The following is a 22630-nucleotide window of genomic DNA, read 5'->3' as shown; positions in this document are numbered from 1 at the left end:
CACTCCATGCATGGCTGAGAACAATGTACATTAAGAATGAATCCCTCACAGATGTGACTTCATGATGTTCTGTTTATTATTTATGTTTGCATAATTCCATGTGTTAATAAAAAAATAAATAATTCACCCAAGATACATAAAATTAAATGGTTGGTTTTGTCCCGGAGCAACACCACACTGTGCTTTTACTTTATGCATATTTCTGAGAGCAGACAGAAAGTCAGTTCTGCTGAGTGATCTGATCCGACATTGAAAAAGTTTATTGTTAACTGTATTTTTTTTTTAGAAAGTATGTTTATTTTTTTAAGGAGGGTGGGGCGGAGAGATTACATTTCAAATGCACTTCCAGAACTTTGTTAGTTACCTAAGGATTTGAAATTGAATATATAGGTCAACGTCTCATCTTGTGAAACGACCGTTCATGGTTTTTGTTTTGTGATATTGAGGCTCATCTGTCTTTGTGAAGCGCTGCCAGTTCTCTGAATGAAAGCCACGACGTCAGGGCTGGGCGCTGCATTTCCCGGAGCCGAAACCAGCCATCTACCCGAAGAACCGGTAGGCAGGACGTGCTCTTCGGCCCCAAGTACTGGGCGCATTAAAAAATTAGGCTGAGGATTTAAAACTGACAAAACTTTCGAGGTAAACCCTGTGATACGCTGGGTATCACTGTACAGAATGCTTTCATCAGGCTGGTAGAAAGTTTAGACGCCTCGATGTACGAAGGCTGTGTACATAAAGCTGCACTTGGAGAAATCGGTATGTGCGACTGCCAGGGCTGCAGCCAGGAGAGGACTGAGCCTGACGGGTGCCCGAGGTGACGGGGTCGCGCCCAGACCGAGCGATGCCCGTGGGATTCAGCAGCAGCAGCCGCCCCTCACCAGTGCCAGAGAGAAGGGAAACCTTCAGACAACTCAGTGAGCGCCTTCAGCCACGGGGTTCTGAGGCAGACCCGGCTGCCTCACCCCCGCCCAGGCACTTCTCACCGCTTGTGGCTGTGACAGACCTGGCAGCCAGAGTCGCTGCAACCAAAACCCGACGGGACGGCCTCCCCGGGCGGCCTGCCACCGCGCCGCCGCCTCCTGCTGCTGAGTCACGCCACAGCGCAGCGCCGCTCCCCTCGCCCCCTGCCCCGCTCCCCGGGCGGCCCGGCGGGGGCCGAGCCGCCGCCCCGTCGCTACCGGCGACCGGTCACCCCGCCGCCGCCGCCCCGTCCCTCCCCGCGCCGGCCGCGGCGCGGCCCTTCCCCCGCCGCACATGCCCAGAAGGGCGGGAGCCGCGGCGCGCCCGGGCGCTGCTGCTGTGACAGCGGCGGCGCTTTCCCTTCCGCTGGGTGGGGGCTGCGCCGCGCCGCGCCCCCCCCCGGCCCGGCCCGCCGGCGGCGGCGGAGAGCCACCGCGCCACGGACAGGCCGCCCGCCGAGCTCCTTCCCCGCCTCGGCCCGAGCCAGCCGCCGCGGGGCGGGAGGCGGCCATGTCGCTATTGTCTGCGCTGGTGCCCTTGCTCCGGGTGTACCGCATCGGCCTCCTCGTCATGCTGCACCAGCTGCGCCGCCACCTCCGCCCGCGCTGCCCCCCGGCCCCAGGTGAGCACCTCAGCCGGCGCCGCGGGGCGGGGCGGCTGCGGGCTGGGGGGTGGCGGCCCCCGCCGCAGAGACGAGAAAAGTTTGCCGCGGTTCCCCCCCGCCCACCCCGCTGGAGGGCGGGGGCGGCAGCGCCGGTGCTGTGGGGAGAGCGGGGCCAAGAGCTCGCGGCCCGGCCGCGGGGTGAGCGGGCGGCCCGGCCAGGGCAGGGCAGCAGCGACCTTGCCCGCGGCGGCGGGTCGTCCGGGCCGCGCCGCTTCCCCGCAGCAAGGCAGGGGCTGAGGCACCGCCGTGGCTCCGGCCCGGGCCCGGCTGCCGCCGCCGCCGCCGGCTCCTCCCCCGCCCCCCTCCGCGGACAGGGCCCACCGCGCCGCCCGAGGGCAGCGGCCCCGGGGGGCTGCGGCTGGCGGGACGCCTTCCCCGCCCCCGCCGGACCCCGCCCTCGCTGCCGCCGGCGGGTGGTGGGCCCCGGCCCCTACCGCCCCGTCCGGCCCCCCGGGCCGCGGCCGCCCCGGACGCGGGGCGGGGCGGGGGGCCGGGCCCGTGACGGGCGCCTGGCTGCGCGGCGGCCTGACTGAGGCGGCGTGGGGGCTCCGCGGGCCGGGGGTCCCCGCATCTCCTCTCCTTCTTTTCGTGCTGCCTGACGGTTTCGCCTCAGACCTCGGCTCAGAGCCGCGCGGGCGCTGCTTCCCTCCGCCCAGGTAGGTGCTCGCAAGGCGGGCAGCGGCGGGCAGCCTCCCGCTGGCCCGGCCGCGGCGCCCGGCGCTGCTGCCGCCGCCCGCCGTGCCCCCGCCCGGTACCGGCCCCGCCGGCCGCTGTCCCCGCCCGCCCGGGCGGCTGGGACCTCCGGCCAGGCCTCCCTGCCCCCCCGGCCGCTCCGGGAGGGGAACGTACCCACGCTCTGAAAACTTGAGTCTCTGATAGCGGCTGTCACTCGCTGCCAGGCTTTAAGCTGACGAGCGAGTGACACTTGTAGTTTTCTCCAAGGGACTTCAGATCAGTTACTTGTTGGAGAAGTTACGCTTGTGAGCTTTTCCCGATTTGGGTCGATAGCAAGTTTAATCCTGACTAGAGGAAACTTTTTGAGTTGGCCAGAAAACAAGGATCTGAATTTCTTCTTTCCTTACATTACTCATAAAGACTTTAAAATGCTTCAAAGTTTATAAACTTACAGCAAACTATGAGTCCGGATGGATGCGTATGATACCATCAGAGCTGAGTGTACAACTTCATGCAAGTCAGTGTCTTTAACTTTCTCTCCTTAACAGCAAGTGAGCCTTTGTGACTCTAGTTTTAACCAGAGGAACAGTAAAAAAACCCCAAACAAACAGCACTGAGAGGGCATAGTGTTTCGGTAGGGAGATGAGGCAGGTGAGGACATTGTTTTAGAGAATATCTGCAGCACTGGGGAGGAGATGGGACACATACGCCACACAGAGTGTATTTGTGCATTTCATCACACGTGGCTTCCTCGGGTAACATTTTTTCCTACATTTAATTCATTCTTGATACTTCTGCGATAGGCTGGGATTCTCCTTTCTCGTTCTTGAAAGACGGAGATAAAACCCCCAAACAAATGAGAGAACTCTGGTGACAAAAAGGGCAGATGTGCCTACAGTTTGAAGTCATCTGAGCATTTTTCTAGCATTAGTTTTTCTTGGCAGAGTGAAGCTGAGTATTGTGCCTAGAGTGTGTAACACTTTCCAAATCTTTTTTCGAACCAGAGAGAAACAGCATGACGAAAATGTGACCCGAGTGTTTTGTTGCAGCCCAATTTTTAGCTGCTATTAAAAAAAAAAAAGTATTGAATTTGGAGATGCTGGAGGAAGGCACTGAAGATCCAACCTGTGAAATGTCAGCCGCCTGAGTAGGACCAGGGCAGATTTGACAGATGTGGAAAGTTTTCTTTCAGCCCTGACTTGGGGTGGTTTCTTCCAAGAACAAGAAGTTTCCTCTTCAGATAGTTGTTTGTGCGCAGTTCCTTCTTGGCAGTTACCTGCTGCCTTGCTTCGACTCACGGTGTCCAGACGTTGCTTAAAAAAGTGAATCAGCTTGTCAACGGGACCTTTTTTACCCAGATTAACCTCGTTTCCATAATAACTTCAAAATAGTGACTGCAGTGCAACAAAAAGCGAAAGTGTTGGTTAGAACATTCAGAATTAAAGCTTGGATCAGTAAACTACAGTTGCTGTAAGAAAATGCCAAGTAACTTTTCCAGGCAGTAACCTAGAAAGGTGCGTATTTTTAAAATTTTCTGTGTTTTTTTTGAGAGGGTGTCCAAATCTCTCATCGGTACAGGTGTTTTATTGTCAGGGTACCTTCCTGGGGAGAGCCTGGTGGTCGGAAGTGGGGCTGGGAAGGGCAGGACGGCAGAGTCAGTCGTGCGTCCGATCCCGTCTCCTTCGCCACGGTTCCCCAGACAGGGTTCTCACTCTTTATATGGCAGTGGTGCAGGTCTCCCCTGGAAGGTTTAAAACGGGGATGCCCAGTGGCTTGTCCTTGAGCTCTGTGGGTAAGCAAAGGGCTCTGGTGTCAGTGCAGCCCTTCTGCCTCCAGATTTTCTTGGAAAAGCTTGCTTGCTTGCACTTGCTGGAAAGAAGAGTTCAGGATTTCAATCCAAGTAAACTAAATTAGTTTCATTTTTATTTTCCTTTACCCTAGAGTTGCATGTGCTTCTGCATGGCTTTTGAAAGTGACTGTCTGTTCTGTCACATCCTACTGGGGTTCATCTAATTTTTGTAGGTGGGATTCAAGACAGCTTTTTGAAGAAAGAGGGGAGTTTGAGCTCTGAAATTTAGATTCAGTGCAACAACTTGGTAATTGTTTTGAGTTGCAATCCGAAAAGTTAGTAATATTTGCTAGCAGTGAGCCTCCCTGTCCCCCCAATACGCACTAGGGAAGTTGGTCTGAAATTCTCATCTTGGAGTTCAGGGAAGGATAAATGGGGGGCAGTCAGTGATTGCTTCGCTAACTCAAATCAGTGTGGAGTAGTAAAGAGGAACTTATGTTTTAACTTAAAACATTTTTCCAGGTACTAATCGCATAAATGGTATAACTGCTGATAGGTAGTGTAAACTGTGTTAGTGATCAGTGGTCTAAACAATTAATAGTTTCATTAGAAATTACCTTGGGTTTTGTTTTTTTTTTTTTTACAGTGCTTAATTAATTGAAGGGAAAAAAAAGCCCCTAAAGATCTTGACATAACCAGCTTTTTAAAACCAGAAATCTTATCAGTGGATTGATAAAAGGCAAACTAATATTAATTGTGACACCAGGATAATAACACTGGGAATGTGGTCACTGAAAGTCATCCTACTGATAACAAAAATGGTTAATTTAATAATATCTTTTAGTATTTTAAAAGCATCGTAAGGAACTTACTTGGCATCTTCCTCCTGCATTTTCTTTTCTTCTGCATGTTTCGTTGAAATTTCGTAGGGGAGGACTTAAATGCAGAGTATTTTGTAGTTTTGAAGTCCTCAGTAGTTAAATTTGATATCTGTGATGTTTAGAAAACTGGCTACTGAAGAAAGTGGTAGTGGCTGAGGTTCAGAAGACCTTGAAGCTGACTGCTGTTCTTCCTAAAAACGATTGAGATATAATTTGCCCCAATTTCTAGATAATCAGCGTCATCATTTGTACTGAGTTTCTTTAAAATTAATCGTGAAATATTAATTTAGGAACATGAATCTCTTAATTTCAGTTCATGTATTGAGGGCTTTTACTTTGTATGAATAAACCATCCTGCTCCAAGCCGTATGAGCTCCAGGTTGTAAAACATCCAGAGGTGGGTAGAAAAGCGACCAGGTAGGAACCATTGTCAGCAGACAGAAGCGATTAATCCCTCTCCCCGATGCATGCACCTGAGAGAGTTATTTAGGTAGTTTTAGAAGCAAGGAGACACTTGTTTTATGGTCGCCCCTGCGCTGAGTGAGGCAAGGGCTGTGCGGTGATGCCCACCATGTAGTTGGAGAGGCGCCATCGCTGTGTGCACATGGCGGGGCAGGCAGAGCTGACTCTGTGGGGTGGCTGCACACCCCGAGTTTCCTCACATCCCCGTGCTTGGTTTCACAACCCGAGTGACTCTCATATGGGTTTTGAACCTATTTTCTTCGCCACTGGGGAAGCCGAGCCCTGTCGTGGTGCAAGGGCGGCACCACTGCCCTCCGCAACGTGCGTCATCACTGGTGTTTCACTATTTTGGCCCAAGCCCTGTCCTAGAGAGGGGAGTCATGGGTTTGTGTTAGGGGAGTGAGAGGGGTCTGAGGAGGCAGCACAGCCGGTCCCAGGGAGAATGGGGATGAGGGGTTAGGGGTGGGAAAGCTTGACCCTTCCTCTTCTTCCTCCTGTGGCAGCTGGGTGGGCTGCAAGGCCGCAGGGAATCCTGTCTGCAGGCTCTTAAAAGCCTGGGTCCTGATACTGGCTGGTGTTGGTGTCCAGCTGCACAGAGGTGGTGAGGAAAACAGCAGCTTCTCGGAAGGTGCACTCTGTTTCAGTGTGGGTGGGAGGGAATTCAAGGGAGAAGGGAAAAGGCAGGTTTGTAGCCTGAAGGCTTCTGTGCGTGGAAGGGTTTTCAGCAAATCAAAGCGGTGCTAGTTTTTTATCATGGAAAGTTAGGCAAGCTGAAAGAGCGCATCTCCATCAGCTGCCCTTGTGCTTCGTGCCCAATGAATTTCATTCTGCGAGGTGCTGGTTTCTTCAGTTTGGCTCAGAATTGAAGCTGCTCTGTTTTTTGCCAAGTCTGGGCTATGAACACTTTATTTCACTCAAACAGGAAAAAATTTTGCTCTTCTTACAGAAAAACGAGAGGTATGATTGTGGGTTTTTTGCTTTGTTTTCTTTTAACCCCATAGTTCTAGTTATGCTGTATAACACTCAAGCTGCAGGGATGATTAGCAATTTATATGACAGTTGAAGTGTGATTTACAGCATTATAATACAGACTGTATTATAGTGACATAACCTAATCTGTGGCAATGCTATTCTATGCCACTAGCACCAAGTGCCAAATCCATCACAAAACAATGGCAAAGCTGTAATGTACATGAGAATGAAGGGTGGGGTGAGTCTGTAACACTCTTATGCTCTAAAATAACTTGTATTTTATCAGTTTGTGATGAACTTTTTATGATCCAAGGTGTGTCTTACTAATTTTAAATATTAAAGACGCATCAGCTCTTTTACTGCAGTGCCTTCCTCCATGTTTTCAGGAACTGTGTCATAACTGCAAAAGAATCAGATGTAATGAAATCTTGGGAGCCTCTCTACTTCTTGGAGACACCATGTCATAGATTGAAATTGAGGGATCTAAAAGCAATGATAATACGTACTGATACGACATATCTTGTCAATGCAGCCTGATGCTGTGGCAGAGTTACATCATTATACATTACACCACTTTGTCTTTCAAAATCATTAGTTTTTGTGAGATTTAATACCTTGGTGCTGTTGATATGAACATCTTTGGAATTAGGCAGCATTACCATGTTGAATCAATAGTTTATCCTGGCAACTTAAAAGGCACTGAATGTATCACAGTAGTGGGCATGCTAGTAATCAGAACATTGTCCCCCTCAGAAAAAACGAAAAACCAACCAAACAAAAAAAAGGTCTACACCCAGAAGTAAATCTTCAGAACAAATCCAATAAAATGCTTGCCTTGCATCTCTCATTCTGCTTCTAAACCAACAGCTGTGTCTAAATAAATATGTTTAGTTGTTTAGTCTTGGTAAACTTTTTTTTTTTTTTTTGGCATATTCTCTTGCAGCAATATGAAAAACTCAGATTGTTTCTTCCTCCCCCAGCCAGCCAGTCTTAGCAGCCGGGGATTTCTGGGCTCGGGCACAGGTGCAGCTCCTGCTGAGCAGAGAAAGAGCAATGCCATTGCTTTCAGGCTGGCTGCAGGGCTGCTCCTGATGTTTCTTTTGCTCTCTTTGCCTGGATTTTTGTGGAGGAGGTTGCATCCATGCTGAACTGATGGATTCCTTCTTCCTGATCCTGGCCAGGCCCCTGATGAAGGGCTTGTTGCTGTCGCGGTGGCTGGGCTGGTGGCGTGAAAGAAACAGATAAGCATCAGCGTGCAGCTATGCTGTGGCTTGGCTTTTTGGTGTGCCGACATCAGCTCTGGTGGGTGCCGGCTGCTGGCACTGTGCACAAAGACGCTGTTGGCCTCAGTATTACTTGCGTGTGACCATTTGCACGAGAAGCGTTTTCCTGTGCAGGTATGGAGGTAGAGATTGCCAAGTCTTGCCTTATCGCCACGCTCATCTCTACAGTGTCACCCCCTCCCGACGTTTGTAGCCTTTTGAAGAAAATACGGCAAAATTATTTTCCAGCTGATGTGGGTAATAACATTTATTAGTGCTTCCCTGTTTGCTTTTCCTGTAATTATAATGCACTGTTATTCCAGGAACCACGATTGTGAACTAGTAGTTCAGGAGATGGCTTTGATTTCAGAAAAAGGACGACAGGAAAGGTGTCAGACATGTATTGTTGATCTGCATGTAGGTTCAAACTACTTTTCCTTTTATTTCAGTCAGAAAACATCTTTACATTTCAGAGGAGCAGATTAATGCCATAATTTGCATCACAGATTTTTTTTATTATGTTTTCTTTTTCAAAGCAAAGGCTGGAACTAACAAAACTTCTTTTGAAATAAACAAACAACAAAACCTTTGCTCCTTCAGTATCAGGTTTCAATTGAAAAAAATGTTAATAGTGAAGTTCAGTAACTCTTAGGCAAGAGGATGCTGGTCTAGCCCTCACTATAGCTTAAGAGGTGGGATGACCGGTTTGTGTGACAGTAATGTATCAACTCTGTGGTGGTGGTTACGCTTTCTCTACCCAGAATTATGTAATTTCAGAAACAAGATTTACTTAGGTCTTCTAGCTCAGTTTCACAGCAGAATGTGATATTTTGAAACTCTTTTTAATTTTTCACTTTCCGATGGGCTTCTTGTAGGTCACACTTCCTGCAAATCTCATCTTTAAATTTGCAAATGTAATTAGTAAGGTAGGTTTCTTGATACGTTCACAGAAACACTGATTTCACATAGTTAAGTGTGGTCAAACTTGTGCTTTCTCATTGTATCTTTATCTTGCTGCCTTTATCAGGTACTCATTAATGAGTGACGGATCAAGAGGTGGGACGGTGGCCAAGAAGCGATGGAGAATAAAAGTTTAGAAGGTTCCCCATCAGACCTAAAGTTAGTGGCTCACCCAAGAGCAAAGAGTAAAGTGTGGAAGTACTTTGGGTTTGATACCAATGCAGAAGGATGCATTTTACAGTGGAAGAAGATCTACTGCCGTATTTGCATGGCACAGATCGCCTATTCAGGAAACACGTCCAACCTTTCCTACCACCTTGAGAAAAACCACCCTGACGAATTCTGTGAGTTTGTGAAAAGCAACACTGAGCAAATGAGGGAAGCCTTTGCCACCGCGTTTTCAAAAATCAAGCCGGAGTCGTCGCAGCAGGTTGTTCAGGATAGCCTCATCATGAAGACCTACCAAAACTACGAAAACAAAAAGCATCAGGAACTAACATCTGCTGTCATCAGCTTAATTTGCGAGGGCATGTATCCGGCCTCTATCGTTGACGAACCCACCTTCAAGGCCCTCTTGAGAACAGCAGACCCCAGGTATGAACTTCCGAGCCGGAAATACTTTTGTACAAAAGCTATTCCCGAAAAGTACAATGCCATCAGAGAAATTGTGCTGAAAGAGCTCACAGAGGTTCTGTGGTGTGGCATATCCACGGACATGTGGAGGAGTGAAAACCAGAACAGGTCGTACGTCACCGTGGCGGTTCACTTTCTCAGCAGCAGCCCTGCCAACTGCCTGGCGGTGAACTCGCGGTGCTTAAAAACGTTTGAAGTACCGGAGGATAATACGGCAGAGACTATTACGCGAGTCCTTTATGAGACGTTCATTGAGTGGGGGATCAATACAAAAGTCTTTGGTGCTACGACAGATTACAGTAAAGACATTGTTAAAGCTTGCTCTCTCCTAGATATTCCCGTGCAGATGCCTTGTTTGGGGCACACTTTTAACGCAGGAATACAACAAGCTTTTCAGCTCCCCAAACTCTGCAGCCTTCTTGCCAGGTGCCGTAAACTAGTGGAGTATTTTCAGCAGTCTACGGTCGCGATGTACATGCTGAGCGAGAAGCAGAAGCAGCAGAACATTCTCCACTGCATGCTGGTAAGTGACCGCGTGTCCTGGTGGGGCAGCACGCTCGCCATGCTGCAGCGCCTCAAGGAGCAGCAGTTCGTCATTGCGGCTGTTCTCGTGGAGGACAGCAACAACCACCACCTCATGCTGGAAGCCAGCGAGTGGAATACAATCGAAGGGCTGGTGGAGCTGCTGCAGCCTTTCAAGCAGGTTGCGGAGATGATGTCTGCTTCGAAGTACCCGACAATAAGTATGGTGAAGCCACTTCTCCACATGCTTCTGAATACTACCCTGAACATCAAAGAGAATGATTTGAAAGAAATCAGCATGGCAAAGGAGGTGATTGCTAAAGAGTTGTCAACCACTTACCAGCACACGCCTGAGATAGACATGTTTCTCAATGTTGCGACTTTCTTGGATCCCCGCTACAAAAAATTGCCTTTTCTTTCAGCCTTTGAGCGGCAGCAGGTTGAAAACAGAGTGGTGGAAGAAGCAAAAAGCCTGCTGGAAAAAGTAAAAGAAAACACCTTTAGGACTGAAGAGAAATTCTTTGCTGTTTCAGAAGAGCCCCCTGTGAAAAAAATCATCATCTCCTCTACTCCTCCCCCTACCAGTGTCATCAACAACATGCTTGCGGAGATCTTTTGCCAGACGGGAGGTGTGGAAGACCAGGAGGAATGGCACGCTCAGATTGTTGAGGAGTTGAGCAACTTCAAATCACAAAAGGTCCTCGGTTTGAACGAAGACCCGCTGAAGTGGTGGTCTGACAGACTAGCGCTGTTTCCAGTTTTACCAAAGGTTCTTCAAAAATACTGGTGTATTTTGGCCACAAGGGTCTTTCCTGAACGCCTTTTTGGTTCTTCTGCTAATGTTGTAAGTGCAAAGAGAAACCGGTTAGCCCCGGCTCATGTGGACGAGCAGATCTTTTTGTACGAGAACAGTCGGAATGGGTCTGAGGCAGAACCGGAGGATGAAGACGAAGGGGAGTGGGGTTTGGAACAGGAACAGATTTTTAATTTAAATGACTCGGTAAATGTAAACAACAATTTCTTTAATATCCGAGACAGTGGGTTTGTTTAACAGAACTGCTGCGGTACATTTAATAACAACAAAAAAAATAAGGTATTTGTCTTAAGTTACCAAAAATACTTCTGGTTTATGCTATGAATGCTGTAAATATTGAACAGTTGTAACAAACTTGATTTAGCTTCCATTGTCTATGTTTTTCCCACTGTCTTAAACCATGAATGACTTGTGATTAAACAGCACTGAAATGAATGAGGAAATAAATTCTACAAAGACTGTCATTTCTGACTGTGGCCCAGATTTCAGAAAGCACTTATCCATGAGCTTCCTTTCCACTTGCTTCAGTGGGAAGCAAACACATGCTTGTGTGCTTTCTGTCATTAAAATTTTTTCCTAATTTAGGACCCCGAGCAAGGGCGCTTTTAAGATTTATGCCTCCATTTGTAAATCGTATGTGACTCAGGATGTTAGCTTTAAATTTTGGATTTTAAAACATTATTTTAAAAATCCATACATCTGAGCAGTGAATATTTCTAGAGTATATCGATACTATGGAATGAAAAAAGATCTTGAGCCTGATTTTTCTTTTTCACTACCTCATGTCTTAGGCCTGGTCTATGGTAGAAAAGTTCAGCTGTCAATTAGGAGACTGATGTATTGTTATTTTAACTGATACTGTGCTGGCATAGGCTGTAGTGTGGATGCACTTATACTGGGATAAGTTATTTTTCTTTCCAGTGTGGTGTAAATGGTATAAACACTTCTAAACTGGTATTGCTGTGTCCACATTAGTCCGGTTTTACCATTTGACTGCAGCAGCTAAATGGCAAAACCTTTTTTTTTTTTTTTTCTCTCTCTTTATTTTACATGTGTGTGTCTAGGCAAGCCCTGATTGTGGTCTCTTGTGCTTTTACAAGGTGCTGAGGAAGCTCTTGGGGTCGGGGTGGCGTTGGGTCACCTTGGCTTTGTGCCGATGTCGGGGCCGATGCCGCATGGTGTGAAGCCGGCAAAGCATCAGGCCCCTCGGTGGCAGAGGGAGGGAGGGAAAGAGGGGGTGGGGAGGTGTGTATGGTCTAACAGTCTGTCTGTGTTATAAAATCCTTAACCTCTTAATTTAAATGGGGACTTTGCCCAGGGGTAGCTAGAAAATTTTGTCGGGGAGAAAAGCAAAATAAAAAGCTTTAATACTATGTAAATATATTTAAGAGAAGGGGACCCCTTCATTTCCCCACCTGTATTTAGTGAGTCTTTAAGATTGTTTCTTATTACGTTAGCACTTAAAAACTCTTTTTATTCTTTCTTCTGTCTCTTTCTGATTGAGTTTGTAGAGTGGACTTTAGTCTGCTCCAGTCTAATGTTTGAGTACTGTTTCTGATTAGTTGTTGTGTATTGTAGTTGCTCCCTTTGTGTATCTACGCCTCAGTGTTGTAAGCCCTTTTGAGAACTTGGAAAACAAGAAACAAAGAAAGAAAACCAACCCAAACCCCCCCCCCATCTCTTATGAAATGCTGCAGGTCATAAACAAGATTAGAGTTCACGCTTGGCATGGAGTGGGATGGCAGCCAGGATTTTTCCCTGAGGTGCGGAGAAGGACTCTTGGCAATGTCCAGTTATAGTCAAGGTTTGCTTAGCGTTTTATTTTTGTTGTTGGTGTCTTGCCCCCTACCCTGGCTTTAGTCCGTGACTGTATCAAGCACAACCTTTCTGGAGAGAGGTCTGTTGGAGACTGGCTGTTACTGTTCTGGAGGAAGAAAGTTGTGTCTTTTTATCATGGTGGTACCCTTGGTTGTGGAAAGGACCCAGCCAGGACTAATATACAAAAATAAGAATTGTGATGGAATTGAATTTATTGGCAGACAACTGCTCGTTTATATTTTGGTTTAATAGTTTTTGCATGTTTGAGTCCTCTCTGTTCTTTGTAGGTGGCGGGATAGGGAGGGTGGATGGGGAGGAAGGACAGAGGTTAAAGGAGCAGTGGAGTAATTAGTAGTGAACTACATGGCATGTTTAAGCTTGGGAAAAAATGCATCTAACAGGTGGTGTGGCTAATGTTTGGTTGTCAGTAAGCCTGGGCTTTCACCCTCCAGCCCCCTGAAAATTAACTTGCACTTGTACAAAGTACACACGCAGTGCATCCCGTTGAATGTTGCTACTCTCCATGTCCACTGAAGAGGTGTGTGTGATTGCCCAAGGTGCAAAACACAGGCTTGGCTTAAACTCCCACAGATATGTAGGCTACCTGTGAGGGCAGCAAAATAAGATTATGGAAGGGAGTGAGATACAGCAGGTCCCTTTTTGATGTTACCTGAGCTCCTGTGACACCGCTGTCAGGAAGACCTCTTGCTTTTTAAGTCCATTGAGTGCCAGTTTGCACCACCTCCGCCTACTCCCACCACCGCCAGCCCTCGAGGAGCTGCACAGATGCTGGCATAAGGCACGTGGATCCTCTCTTACAGGAGCCTAATTCAAAGCCATGCCCTCCCAGCCAAGGCAGAGCCCAGAGCCCTGCTCCCTGTTCAGCCCACCCCTCCTGGCAGCGTCCACCTCCTGTTTCCATCTCCATCTCCATCCTTCTAGGGCGAAACGTTCACAGCGATGCTTACAAGCAGTTTTACTGAAATCAGTGCAATGCACTACTCTCTTCCTTCCAGCTTCTTTTTATTTTTTTGGTATCCAAAATAAAACTGTAGTCGGTTCAATTGATGTGTCTCAGCATTCTTTTAAAAAAAGGAGAAGAAAAAAAAAGCAACACAAAGCCATTGTTAGTCCTACCCATTGTCTGTGAGATTTTTATTTAATGTTCTAAGCCTGGAATATTGTTAAATAAACCAGAAAAATAAGTTAGTTACTAGATTATTTGTCTGATGTGTGTTCGTATCTGCAGCACTTTATGACTTGGAACTCTTCTACAACAGTGGGAGGTTATATTCTAAGGTTTCGAAGCTATGCATTTATTTTCCTTTTGATCCTGTAAGTTATTTTAAAAAATGCTGTACGAATCTTTTGGATTAAAAAAATTATGAAGATGAAAAATCTCAGAAGTTTATAGACAGTTTATCTCGCTGAAATATGTGTGGTGTTTTTCATTTGACGACATAATTTACTGTTGTTTAGTTGGGTGGAGAACCAAACTTGCAGAGCTGTTTTAAATATTGCTACAACGTGAGTTAAACCGTGGTGTTATTGCCAAGGGTGGGCCCAGAACACATTTCCAAATTATACTCTAAAGACAGATTTATGTTCGTGTTTCTTGACAGCTGATTTGAATCCACAGCCTAATGTTTCCTTTTTGGTACAGCTGAGACATCTTTTTGGAGGGGCGACACAGGAACTTCAGCTTTTGAGCATTTTTGAATTTTTAAACATGCTTTCAAAGTGCATACTTGATGTCAAAAGAAGAAGAATTGCCCTTTGCCACCAGCTGAGTATTTCCAAATCAGGATTAACATTCAGCGGGCTAGACAAGGTTTCTTAGGGTTAACAACATAACGAAAGGGAGTTTTAAATGACTGACCAACCTTTGCACGCATTTCGCCTCTCTTTGCTGTCAGGGATTACTGTGAAGACAAAAGGAAAATGCCAAACCAAGCCGAAGTTGAAAAGGTGAATTTTTCCAGCAAACCGTGTCTGAGGTGCCTTGGTTTAAATGAAGAGAATAAAGTTCTGGATTATTTGCAGAAAAGGCATTTTGAGTTTCTATCGCAGCAGTGTATTAGATTAATTTGCAGGGTTTCCCTTGATGTCATTGTGATCCAATTAGCCTTACAGGAGCGTTTCTATGCAGTCAAGAGTATTAAAAGCAAAAGAAACACTAATTGGTTATCTGTAATATTTTATAAAACTTCTTAAAACTTAAAAAGTCATATGTAGTTTGCGGTTTTGTCCTTTTCGTGCGATAGCTTAAAAAGAAGGGGCTGCCTGAGGATATCATTTCTGAAGGAGGGTAAAGGAAATTTTATGCTTGAAAAAATGCATTTTAGTCTCTGCACACCATACTCTTTTGGGTGGTCTCCATTTCTGAGTGTCCTGCTCTGAGGATGATGCCTTTCTGAAGGTCTGGTGATCCTGGTTCTGGTGGTGCAGTGCTATCTACTCTGGGCTGTCTTTTTGGCTCTGCTGAGAAAACTCCTTGGCTGCGGCTCCTGGTCTCTTAGGTTTTGTGTTTGTGTGGTGGGTGGTGTTTTTTTTTTTTTTTTCCCCCCCAGGCCAACACTGTATGGTCTGTCGCACCATATTTCCTCTAAATTACTAGTCTTCTGCTAAATTCAAGATGGGTTTTATTTTTAGAGGATGTAGGGAAATGTACAGAAATTGGTTTTGTTTTTTTAGTAACATTATTTGGTGGTGTAGAGAGAACTCAAAGATACAGTGTAATTTTCCGTATGCCTTAAAAGCACATCAGCAAAGCATGTCTAATGACTTGACATTTGAACCAGAATTTCAAAACATCCCTACAGTTGCTCTATAATGCTGTCATTTTTACATAGAAAAACATTTTCTTTACGTTGAACAATAAAAATCAATTAAATAGATTTTTATGGCTTCTACAGTCATTTGCAGTGCTCCTGCAGGTGGGTTAAAATGCCACAAGGGAATTGAGTTTACTATGAAAAAAAACCAAAGCACTGTCTTTCAGCTTAGCTTGTGTTTTAAAAGACTCTTTTAGTGATCAAATTTGATTTATGTCTTTTTAAAAATGCAAAGGCTTACGCAGAAACTGTTTTCGAATGAGAGTGCCTCAGACTCTGAAATGTTAATATTATGATTTTTAAGCATTTATATTGACATTTCCACACAGGGTGGTATTGATTTCCCTTGCTGCCAGAAGAAAAGGTCAGTGTTCACAAAAGTGATGCTGCCATCTGCAATGCTTTGAAGTGATGATCAGATGTATCTTTTTTTTTTTCCAGAGATGTTGGAAAGACTATTACCTGCTGCATGCGTGTGCTGATTTCCATGTGTTACAATTATTTCCAATGACTTTAATTTGAAAAATCCTACTTTTATCTGTCTTGCCATCCTCTGTCCTGTCTCCTCTCCCTGTCCCTGCCTGGGCAGAGCGCCGGGTGGGAGCAGCGGGGAGGAGAAGTCCCACTCCCCGGTGTGATTTTCTTTTCTTAGAGAGAGGTTTTTCATTGAGAGCGGGTTAACTCGGTTGAAAATGAGTTTAAACGAGGTCCTTTTTCCAGCCCACTGGGGCTACGGCGCCTATGCCATGCTGCAAAAAGGCAGAGCCAGCAATTCCTCCCCCGTCAGCGATGTGCACTTGAACGTGTTGCTCAGTTGCACCAAAACTGACGGCATAAACTGAACCCGACTCCACGCAGCCGGGGAAACATGCTTGCGGTCAAAGGCACAATAAGCAATAGTACAATAGTCCTTATTGCACATCACGGTGGAAACAGGATGTGTGCTGCTCTGGTTATTTGGATTTTTAAGGTGTAAATGTCTTAAAATGATACTAGTTTGTGCTCTAGGCTGAAGCTGTGCATGGGAAATTTTGTGATTTTTTTCAAATACTTCTGTATTTAATGCTGACATAGAAAAGGGCGTTCCACGGCATTCAAATAAGGATTTTATATAGAGGCTAAAGCTACAATTCCTATTTGATCGATATCTTGGGCATAACATTTATAATGGTTTTACCGTTCCAAATACTGTGGCCAGAGAAACATGTACATTCAGCTCTCAAGCGGTAGGGCAGTCCTGGTTTTCAGTATGCCAGAGACAGGAGGGGATCCTTTCATTTGAAATAAATTAAGTAAGAAAGTTGTCTGTCTTTTAGTGCTTTCAGTTAGAAGACTAATTAAAATGCATCTGTAAATGTTTGTGATAGTATAATAGTTTATCTAGATACATCTGCAGAGAATTAATTCCTTTGGTTTACTTAGTACACTGAAAGCATGACTGTATTTGTCCATACCTGCATGTGCATGATGTCATGTTCAACAGTGATTCCCCAAGTAATGCAGAAAAAGTTATTTTTAAAAAGGCAAATTATTTGATTACATACAATTTTCTGAATGTCATTGTCCCCAGATACTTGCAGTCAGGAATGAGAAATTCATCTTTTGTCTCTCTGACAGATGCCACTTCGCTTTTAAAGTTTAGATATTTTGTGTCTGTATCACCCTTTCTTTATAGACAACTGCAATTGAAAGGGTTTCATTCTCTTGTTTTTCTTTTTTAATGTGCTTTTTTTTCTCATGAGTCATCAGTGAGGTTTACAGTGGTAGGAATTTAGAGTCATAACAAGGAAGATGTCAAGTCAGCATCAGGGAAGCTCGTGCCAGAAACATCCCGTCCCATGTTATGAACGCTGTGCTCCAGGGGAAACCTCCATCTTCTCAAACGCGGTTTTCTGATGTGTGTGTGAGAGAGAGAAAAATAAAGTGCTTTTCCAAACAATGCACAGTTCTGTTTTCTGGGTGATCAGTGCAGTTTGCTGTGATTTCGTGTGCTGGGATGCGCTCGGGGGTCTGGCCCTAGATTTAGGGTTCTTGGGCACACAGCAGAACTTACATGAACAGTATGAATTTGATAACAATTAAATCTGAAAAACTCAATTGCTTCATTGATGAGAACAAATGGGAAGTGGGTCCATCCAGGAAAAATTCTGCAATTGTAACAGGAATCTGCAATTCCTGTCTGAAATCCTGACAGCATTTAAAAATACGAAATGACTAACCTTCCCGTAATCTGACGTTTCAGAACTGTGTAAAACAAGTGTTACACATGTTTCTTGGTGTTTCCGTGCTGCTGGCAGTGAGCTCTGTTAACGATTCAAAACCCTGGGCTCCTAAATGGCCAGGCAGGAATTTCCAGTAATAAGGTAGCAGAGAAGAAGGGAAGAACAAGCTCTTATGGGATCCTGCCCTCTAGCATGGGAAGCCCAGGCTGAAATGCCTATTTCTGAATGATATTTTGACACAGCCTCTCATTTACCACAGACACACATTCACGTGCAATCCAAGAACTTGCCACGGATCATAAATCTGGCAGGTCCTGAGGGAGTGAGTGCTGTGGTGGGTGAGAAAGAGCCAGTCTTGTGGGTGAGGGGAGCCTTCTGTGTGTGGTATGTGTCTTTTCTTGTCCCTAATTTTAAGCCAGGTTTGCTTTCCAGTGCAAGTAGCATGTGCGTTACTGCTGGTCTTTGCTGTTATTTGCTGTCTGGTTCTTCTGGTCAAAGTGTAAGCGCGGGAGAATGTTACCTGCACGCTTTCAAGACATGGTGAAAGCAGGCAGAAGTTCACCTGTGCTGTGCGTGGTTTGCTGCCTGGTTTGCACCAACAGCAGGTTGAGGATGATATTCAGTTTACTGCATAGTGCTGCAAATGCGAGACTGGCCTTGCTGCTAGGAGATTTCTCCATGCCTGGTCAGAGAAATGAGGTGGGAAACGAGCAACCTTGTGCCTGTTGCATCTGAAAGTATGATGCAATCCCCAGGTGAGCCTAAAGTGCTCACATGAACTCGTTCTTTGGTAGTCTTGCAAACAGACTAACCACCTTTTTCATGCCCGCCAACTCCACCCCACCTCCCTGTTGTTACTTTGGCTGATGTCCGCAGAGATTTCACAGTTCTTTTTGGAGAGATAAATTCACAGATAATATAAGAAACCATTTGTCAGTCGTTAAGCGCATTGCATGTGCTTTTTGTGCCTTTTTTGGCAATGCGCACTAGAGCTGATGGAAGATAAAGTTCTTTTTTTACCCAGAGATGGGATCCACAAATGGCTGAAGCAGGTTGTACCTGAAAACTGGTAACCTCTTCCTGCAGTGAGGGGTTCAGCTCAGTCTGCACCATCGGGCTGTCGGCTGTGCTTCTGGCCCGTCTCTGGGCTCTTTAGGAAAGGTGCTGTGCTCTGCAGAGGGAAAACCGATTCCTCTGGAGTGTTTTCCCTGTGTTTTTGTGTTGTTGGGGTTCTTTCTGGTCTCTGCATGCCTGAAGGAAGGGAACGGGCCAGGGCTTTTCCCCTGATCCTGCTCTTTTCCTGGGCTGGTTGATGACCCTGAGAAGAGGGTTGTGCAGACAGTGGCACTGCTGGGTGGTAAGTTTGCAAACACCAAGACTGCAACGTTGTTAATTCATTTGATATTTATTTTCAGGCTAAGATTAAAATGATACAAGATACGGCCTAAAAAGGACCCTTCAGACCTTCTGCACTAACGACCTGAGTTAGGTTTCCAAATGTAGATTTGGGGATTTAATCCCTAAAATAGATCCATTTTGCGTGCTTTGCCTTCAGAACCACTAGAAGTGCTGGCATTGAACATATATCTCTTTAAATATATTTTAAATAGTGGTACTTTGAAGTGGGCTGCTTTTTTAGATACAAACCACAAGTTTTCATTTCCCATGTATCCATTTTGTCTTCAGGTGCACTTCAAATGTTCATATCCAGAAGATCATTCTGTCTAAGTGAGTTGCTCAAATACTTAAGGTACTAGGTATAGGTAGACTTTAGAAGTAAAAGAAATATTTTCCCCCATGACTTGTAAGCTGGAAGTCTTAATTATTCTGTTGTTGAGGGAGGCAATTGCAACTGTATTTTACCAAGACATGAGAGAACATGAAATGTAAGTAAGTACATTTTTTAAAGTAAAAATCTGAAAGTATGTGGATTAAGTTTAAGCACTCCCTTTTCTGCCCTGTTATGTACATGGTAGCAATATGGAACAGGACCCATGGTATTTCAGTGAGCATACAAGAACAACCTTCTTTTATCTAGTCATTACTCTGCTTGCTTGGATGTTTCAGTTTTGATGATTTGGTCTAAACAAGAATGAAATCAACTGTTTTAGCAGATATGAATGATCATTTCTATTGCTTGGTCCTTCCTTCCTTGATAAACAGGAACTTTTGCTCCGTGTTAATGTAAAACAAAGGAAAGAGAGCAAATGGGGGTCTAATGTCGTAGGTGGAAGGTTAGGTGGTTCCTTAGTGTTCATGCAGCTGAAGCATCAATGGATTTCAGGGCTGGGCAATGGATTGTGTTTGTGCCAATTAGAGCATTTGGGCCTAAAGAAGGGCAGATGGTATCTTGCGGGGAATATGTGGCCTTTGCTTTTAGGTCAGCACTACGCCAATAAATGTGATACTTCACGCTGAGCATTAGCTGGTTGTGCAGTTAGGAACTTCTGCAGTCACTCAGTGTCTCCGCTCTTTTGGGGCTGTTCAAAGTAGGATCTGCTCGTTTAGGTGACAGAGCAAACTCTGTTAGCATTAGAGATGCTGCAACTCAGGAAAATGAGCTATAAAATGTAATTGTTCCTTGACATTGTAAAAAGAGTTGTTTAACAAAATTCCACTCAGTCACACTGCAGCTGAAGGCACTGGAGGTTGTAGAAATGCAACTGAGGAAGGTAAAGCTTTACTGCTGGGCAGCTGGGTGGGTGCAGGTCTTTGGTCACGCAGGAGCTCGTGCAGACACCACCATGGGGCTGCCTACGTGGGACAAGTTGCACAATGAGAAATCTTATTTGGCTTAGATGTGAGCTCAGAAGCAGCCTCATAAAGTTTTGCAAGGCCGGAAGGCAGGAGGAAGTAGCCACGGACCCCGTGGTGTTATTTTTAGAGATATTTTTGTAGCAGAGTTGTAATACGTCAGTTTGCTTACACCATGCAGCTACTGTCCCACCACAAATGCTTTAATTGAGGCTCCCTCAGTGCTGGAGTGGTGTTGAAGTTACATGGGCACTGTCCTGTAATTCTTGATTCAACTCAGTTATGATAAAGCTTTTAGTGCATTGAACAAATAGAATCTTATGAAATATTTTGATACCTGTGTCACTAAGATTGTGTGGTTTTGCCTTGCCTTGCAGACAGGGCAAGATTCAAGATGTGGGCAGTTATGAAGTAGAAATATCACCATTATACATACACACATGCAGCCCCCTCTTGGTGTTTTCAGAAACTGTCACCTACCAGTTTAAAGCTTCCCATCCTTGCAGTTTCTAAATTACAGGTGTCATTATAGACACAGTGATCTTGGGTTCGTGGCTTTATCATAGTTTATGAATTACTGCATTAAAGCTGCAGATGTGGTGGAATATGCAAGGTTCAAATGGAATTATCATCAGCAAGGAAAGAAAATATTTGACAGCTACTATTCCTAAAGCAAATAACCAAAAAGGCAGTGATATTTTGCTTCACATCAAGATTGCTTTTAAGAAAAAAAAAAAAGTGCCATGGTATTGTAATAAAGTTATGACATTTGCGTTCCTTTCATGGTACTTATGCTCTGCTAGGAGAGGTTTAATGCTTCATAGAAAATTCATTGGGCAAGAAAACTACATCCCCCATCCTACCCAAATGGCCCTCTGAGTTGTGTGAGGCTGAGTAAGAGCACTTGGCCGTGATACTCTTCTGCTTTTTGTAGCATGACTACAGAGTGTGCTTTCTGAGACACAAACATTTCGCTGTCTGAGAGAATGTCTAACTATGATTGCTAATGTTGTTTGATATTTTACATGAGGCTGGAGAAAAAAAAAACCACCACAACAACAACAAAACACAAAACAAACCCCAAAACCAACCAAAACCAACCCCAACAAAAACCACAGAAACCTGGACCTTAAAAATGCACTGAACTTGTTTCTGAAGAAGGACCTTGAAGGAACAGTTAATTTTTTTTTTCTTTTTTTTCTTGTTGACACATTGGTAACACGGTGATGTAACTAAACAGCCTTCAAGTCTATGAGGAAATACTCATGTCCTATGAACTCTGTGCTGAGGTATTTTCTGTGACGCTGGCTCCACCGGCGTGAGAAGACAAAGTCGCACCAGATGAAAGCAAAGCTCCATCACCTCCTGACCTGGGACCTCATGCTGGTGTTTCTCACATGCGCAAACCAGGGATTGAAGTTAATGAGCCTTATGGATGTTCAATAAGTTTTTAATCTGCCATATTTTGTCTAGATCGAACGCCTCAGGCAAGGGTTTGATTGCCACCTTCAGTTGCCCGGGCATAGTGTGGCGCAGCAGGAGACGTGTGGTGCTCCGTGTTAGCGATTTGTATTGAAACAACTGATATTAGAGCCTGTACATCAAATGTTTTAAAAAGTCAACACAGAAGATGCTCTCTGCCCCAAGTAGGTTATTTGTAAAACTGAAACAGGTAGTTCTGTATAACAGCATTTTGACAAACATGTCAATCTGTCCTAGTTAAGGAAATTATGAATGACATTGGTGTCAGACCTCCTTCTTTAAAAAAAGTTCAGTGGTGCCATTGCAAATGGCTTATGAAGGATCCAACTGTCTTCGTATTACACAGAATGAAAGCAACTTTCTAAATATAAGTAAAACATTACTGGCACTACATTTTTACAAGCCAGGACTGACACAGTGAAGAAATGAGTTTGTAACTTTTTACTGAGTGTATCCCAGTGAGCAGAGTGCCTGCAGAGCAGCAAGTCCCAGATTTTTGGCAATTGGGTATTACCTGGATAACTGAAAATTAAGCTATTGTGCTATGAAATACTTCTTACAGGAGATATAAAAGGACTTCTTGGACAAAATTTTCCAAAATAGCATCATGTTAATGAATAAAGCCATCAAGTGTGAGTACAGAGATCATCTAATCTTTTGCCTGATAGAGTGCTTATGTGCTAATTAATGCCACGACCTATATGCCAGTCTCACTTGTGCATTCACAACTAGAGTTGCTGCATTGCACGATGTATGATTTTAACATTAAATAGTCTGCTGAAATTTAGTAGGAAAAAGGTCAAAAATGCAAAATCCATGTTCTCTCGATGATGCTGTACTTTCTAATTATATGGTACAGATATTTAAAGAGCAACTAACTCAAGCAAGTTTGAAGAGCTGCAGACACTGCCATCAGTAATGCCTGG

The 22630-nt window shown here is 45.0% G+C and overlaps 2 protein-coding genes across 5 annotated transcripts in view; both read left to right on the top strand.

Moving 5' to 3' along the window:
• The first annotated feature begins 1213 nt into the window (after positions 1 to 1213).
• DHRSX (dehydrogenase/reductase X-linked) overlaps positions 1214 to 22630 on the top strand; it is a 169252-nt gene continuing 147835 nt past the window's right edge. The window contains exon 1 of the mRNA XM_065626670.1: positions 1214 to 1582. Coding sequence (XP_065482742.1) covers positions 1255 to 1582 — 328 coding nt within the window. The 5' untranslated portion in view covers positions 1214 to 1254. The remainder of the gene's footprint in view (positions 1583 to 22630) is intronic.
• Positions 1494 to 11701, top strand: ZBED1 (zinc finger BED-type containing 1). Of its 4 annotated transcripts, none has more exons than XM_065626667.1 (3): positions 1494 to 1582; positions 8541 to 8591; positions 8693 to 11701. In XM_065626667.1, exon 3 carries the CDS (start codon positions 8744 to 8746, stop codon positions 10829 to 10831), a length of 2088 nt encoding a protein of 695 aa, XP_065482739.1. In that variant the 5' UTR covers positions 1494 to 1582; positions 8541 to 8591; positions 8693 to 8743; the 3' UTR covers positions 10832 to 11701. The 4 variants fall into 4 exon arrangements, with proteins under 4 accessions (XP_065482739.1, XP_065482738.1, XP_065482741.1 ...); XM_065626668.1 differs by lacking the exon at positions 1494 to 1582 and adding an exon at positions 8068 to 8082; XM_065626666.1 differs by lacking the exon at positions 8541 to 8591 and having other exon boundaries at positions 1495 to 1582.

The sequence above is a fragment of the Caloenas nicobarica genome, chromosome 1 (assembly GCF_036013445.1).
Source record: "Caloenas nicobarica isolate bCalNic1 chromosome 1, bCalNic1.hap1, whole genome shotgun sequence".
NCBI lineage: Eukaryota > Metazoa > Chordata > Aves > Columbiformes > Columbidae > Caloenas > Caloenas nicobarica.
The sequence above is the reverse complement of the archived record's forward strand: the minus strand, read 5'-3'. Positions and strand labels throughout refer to the sequence as shown.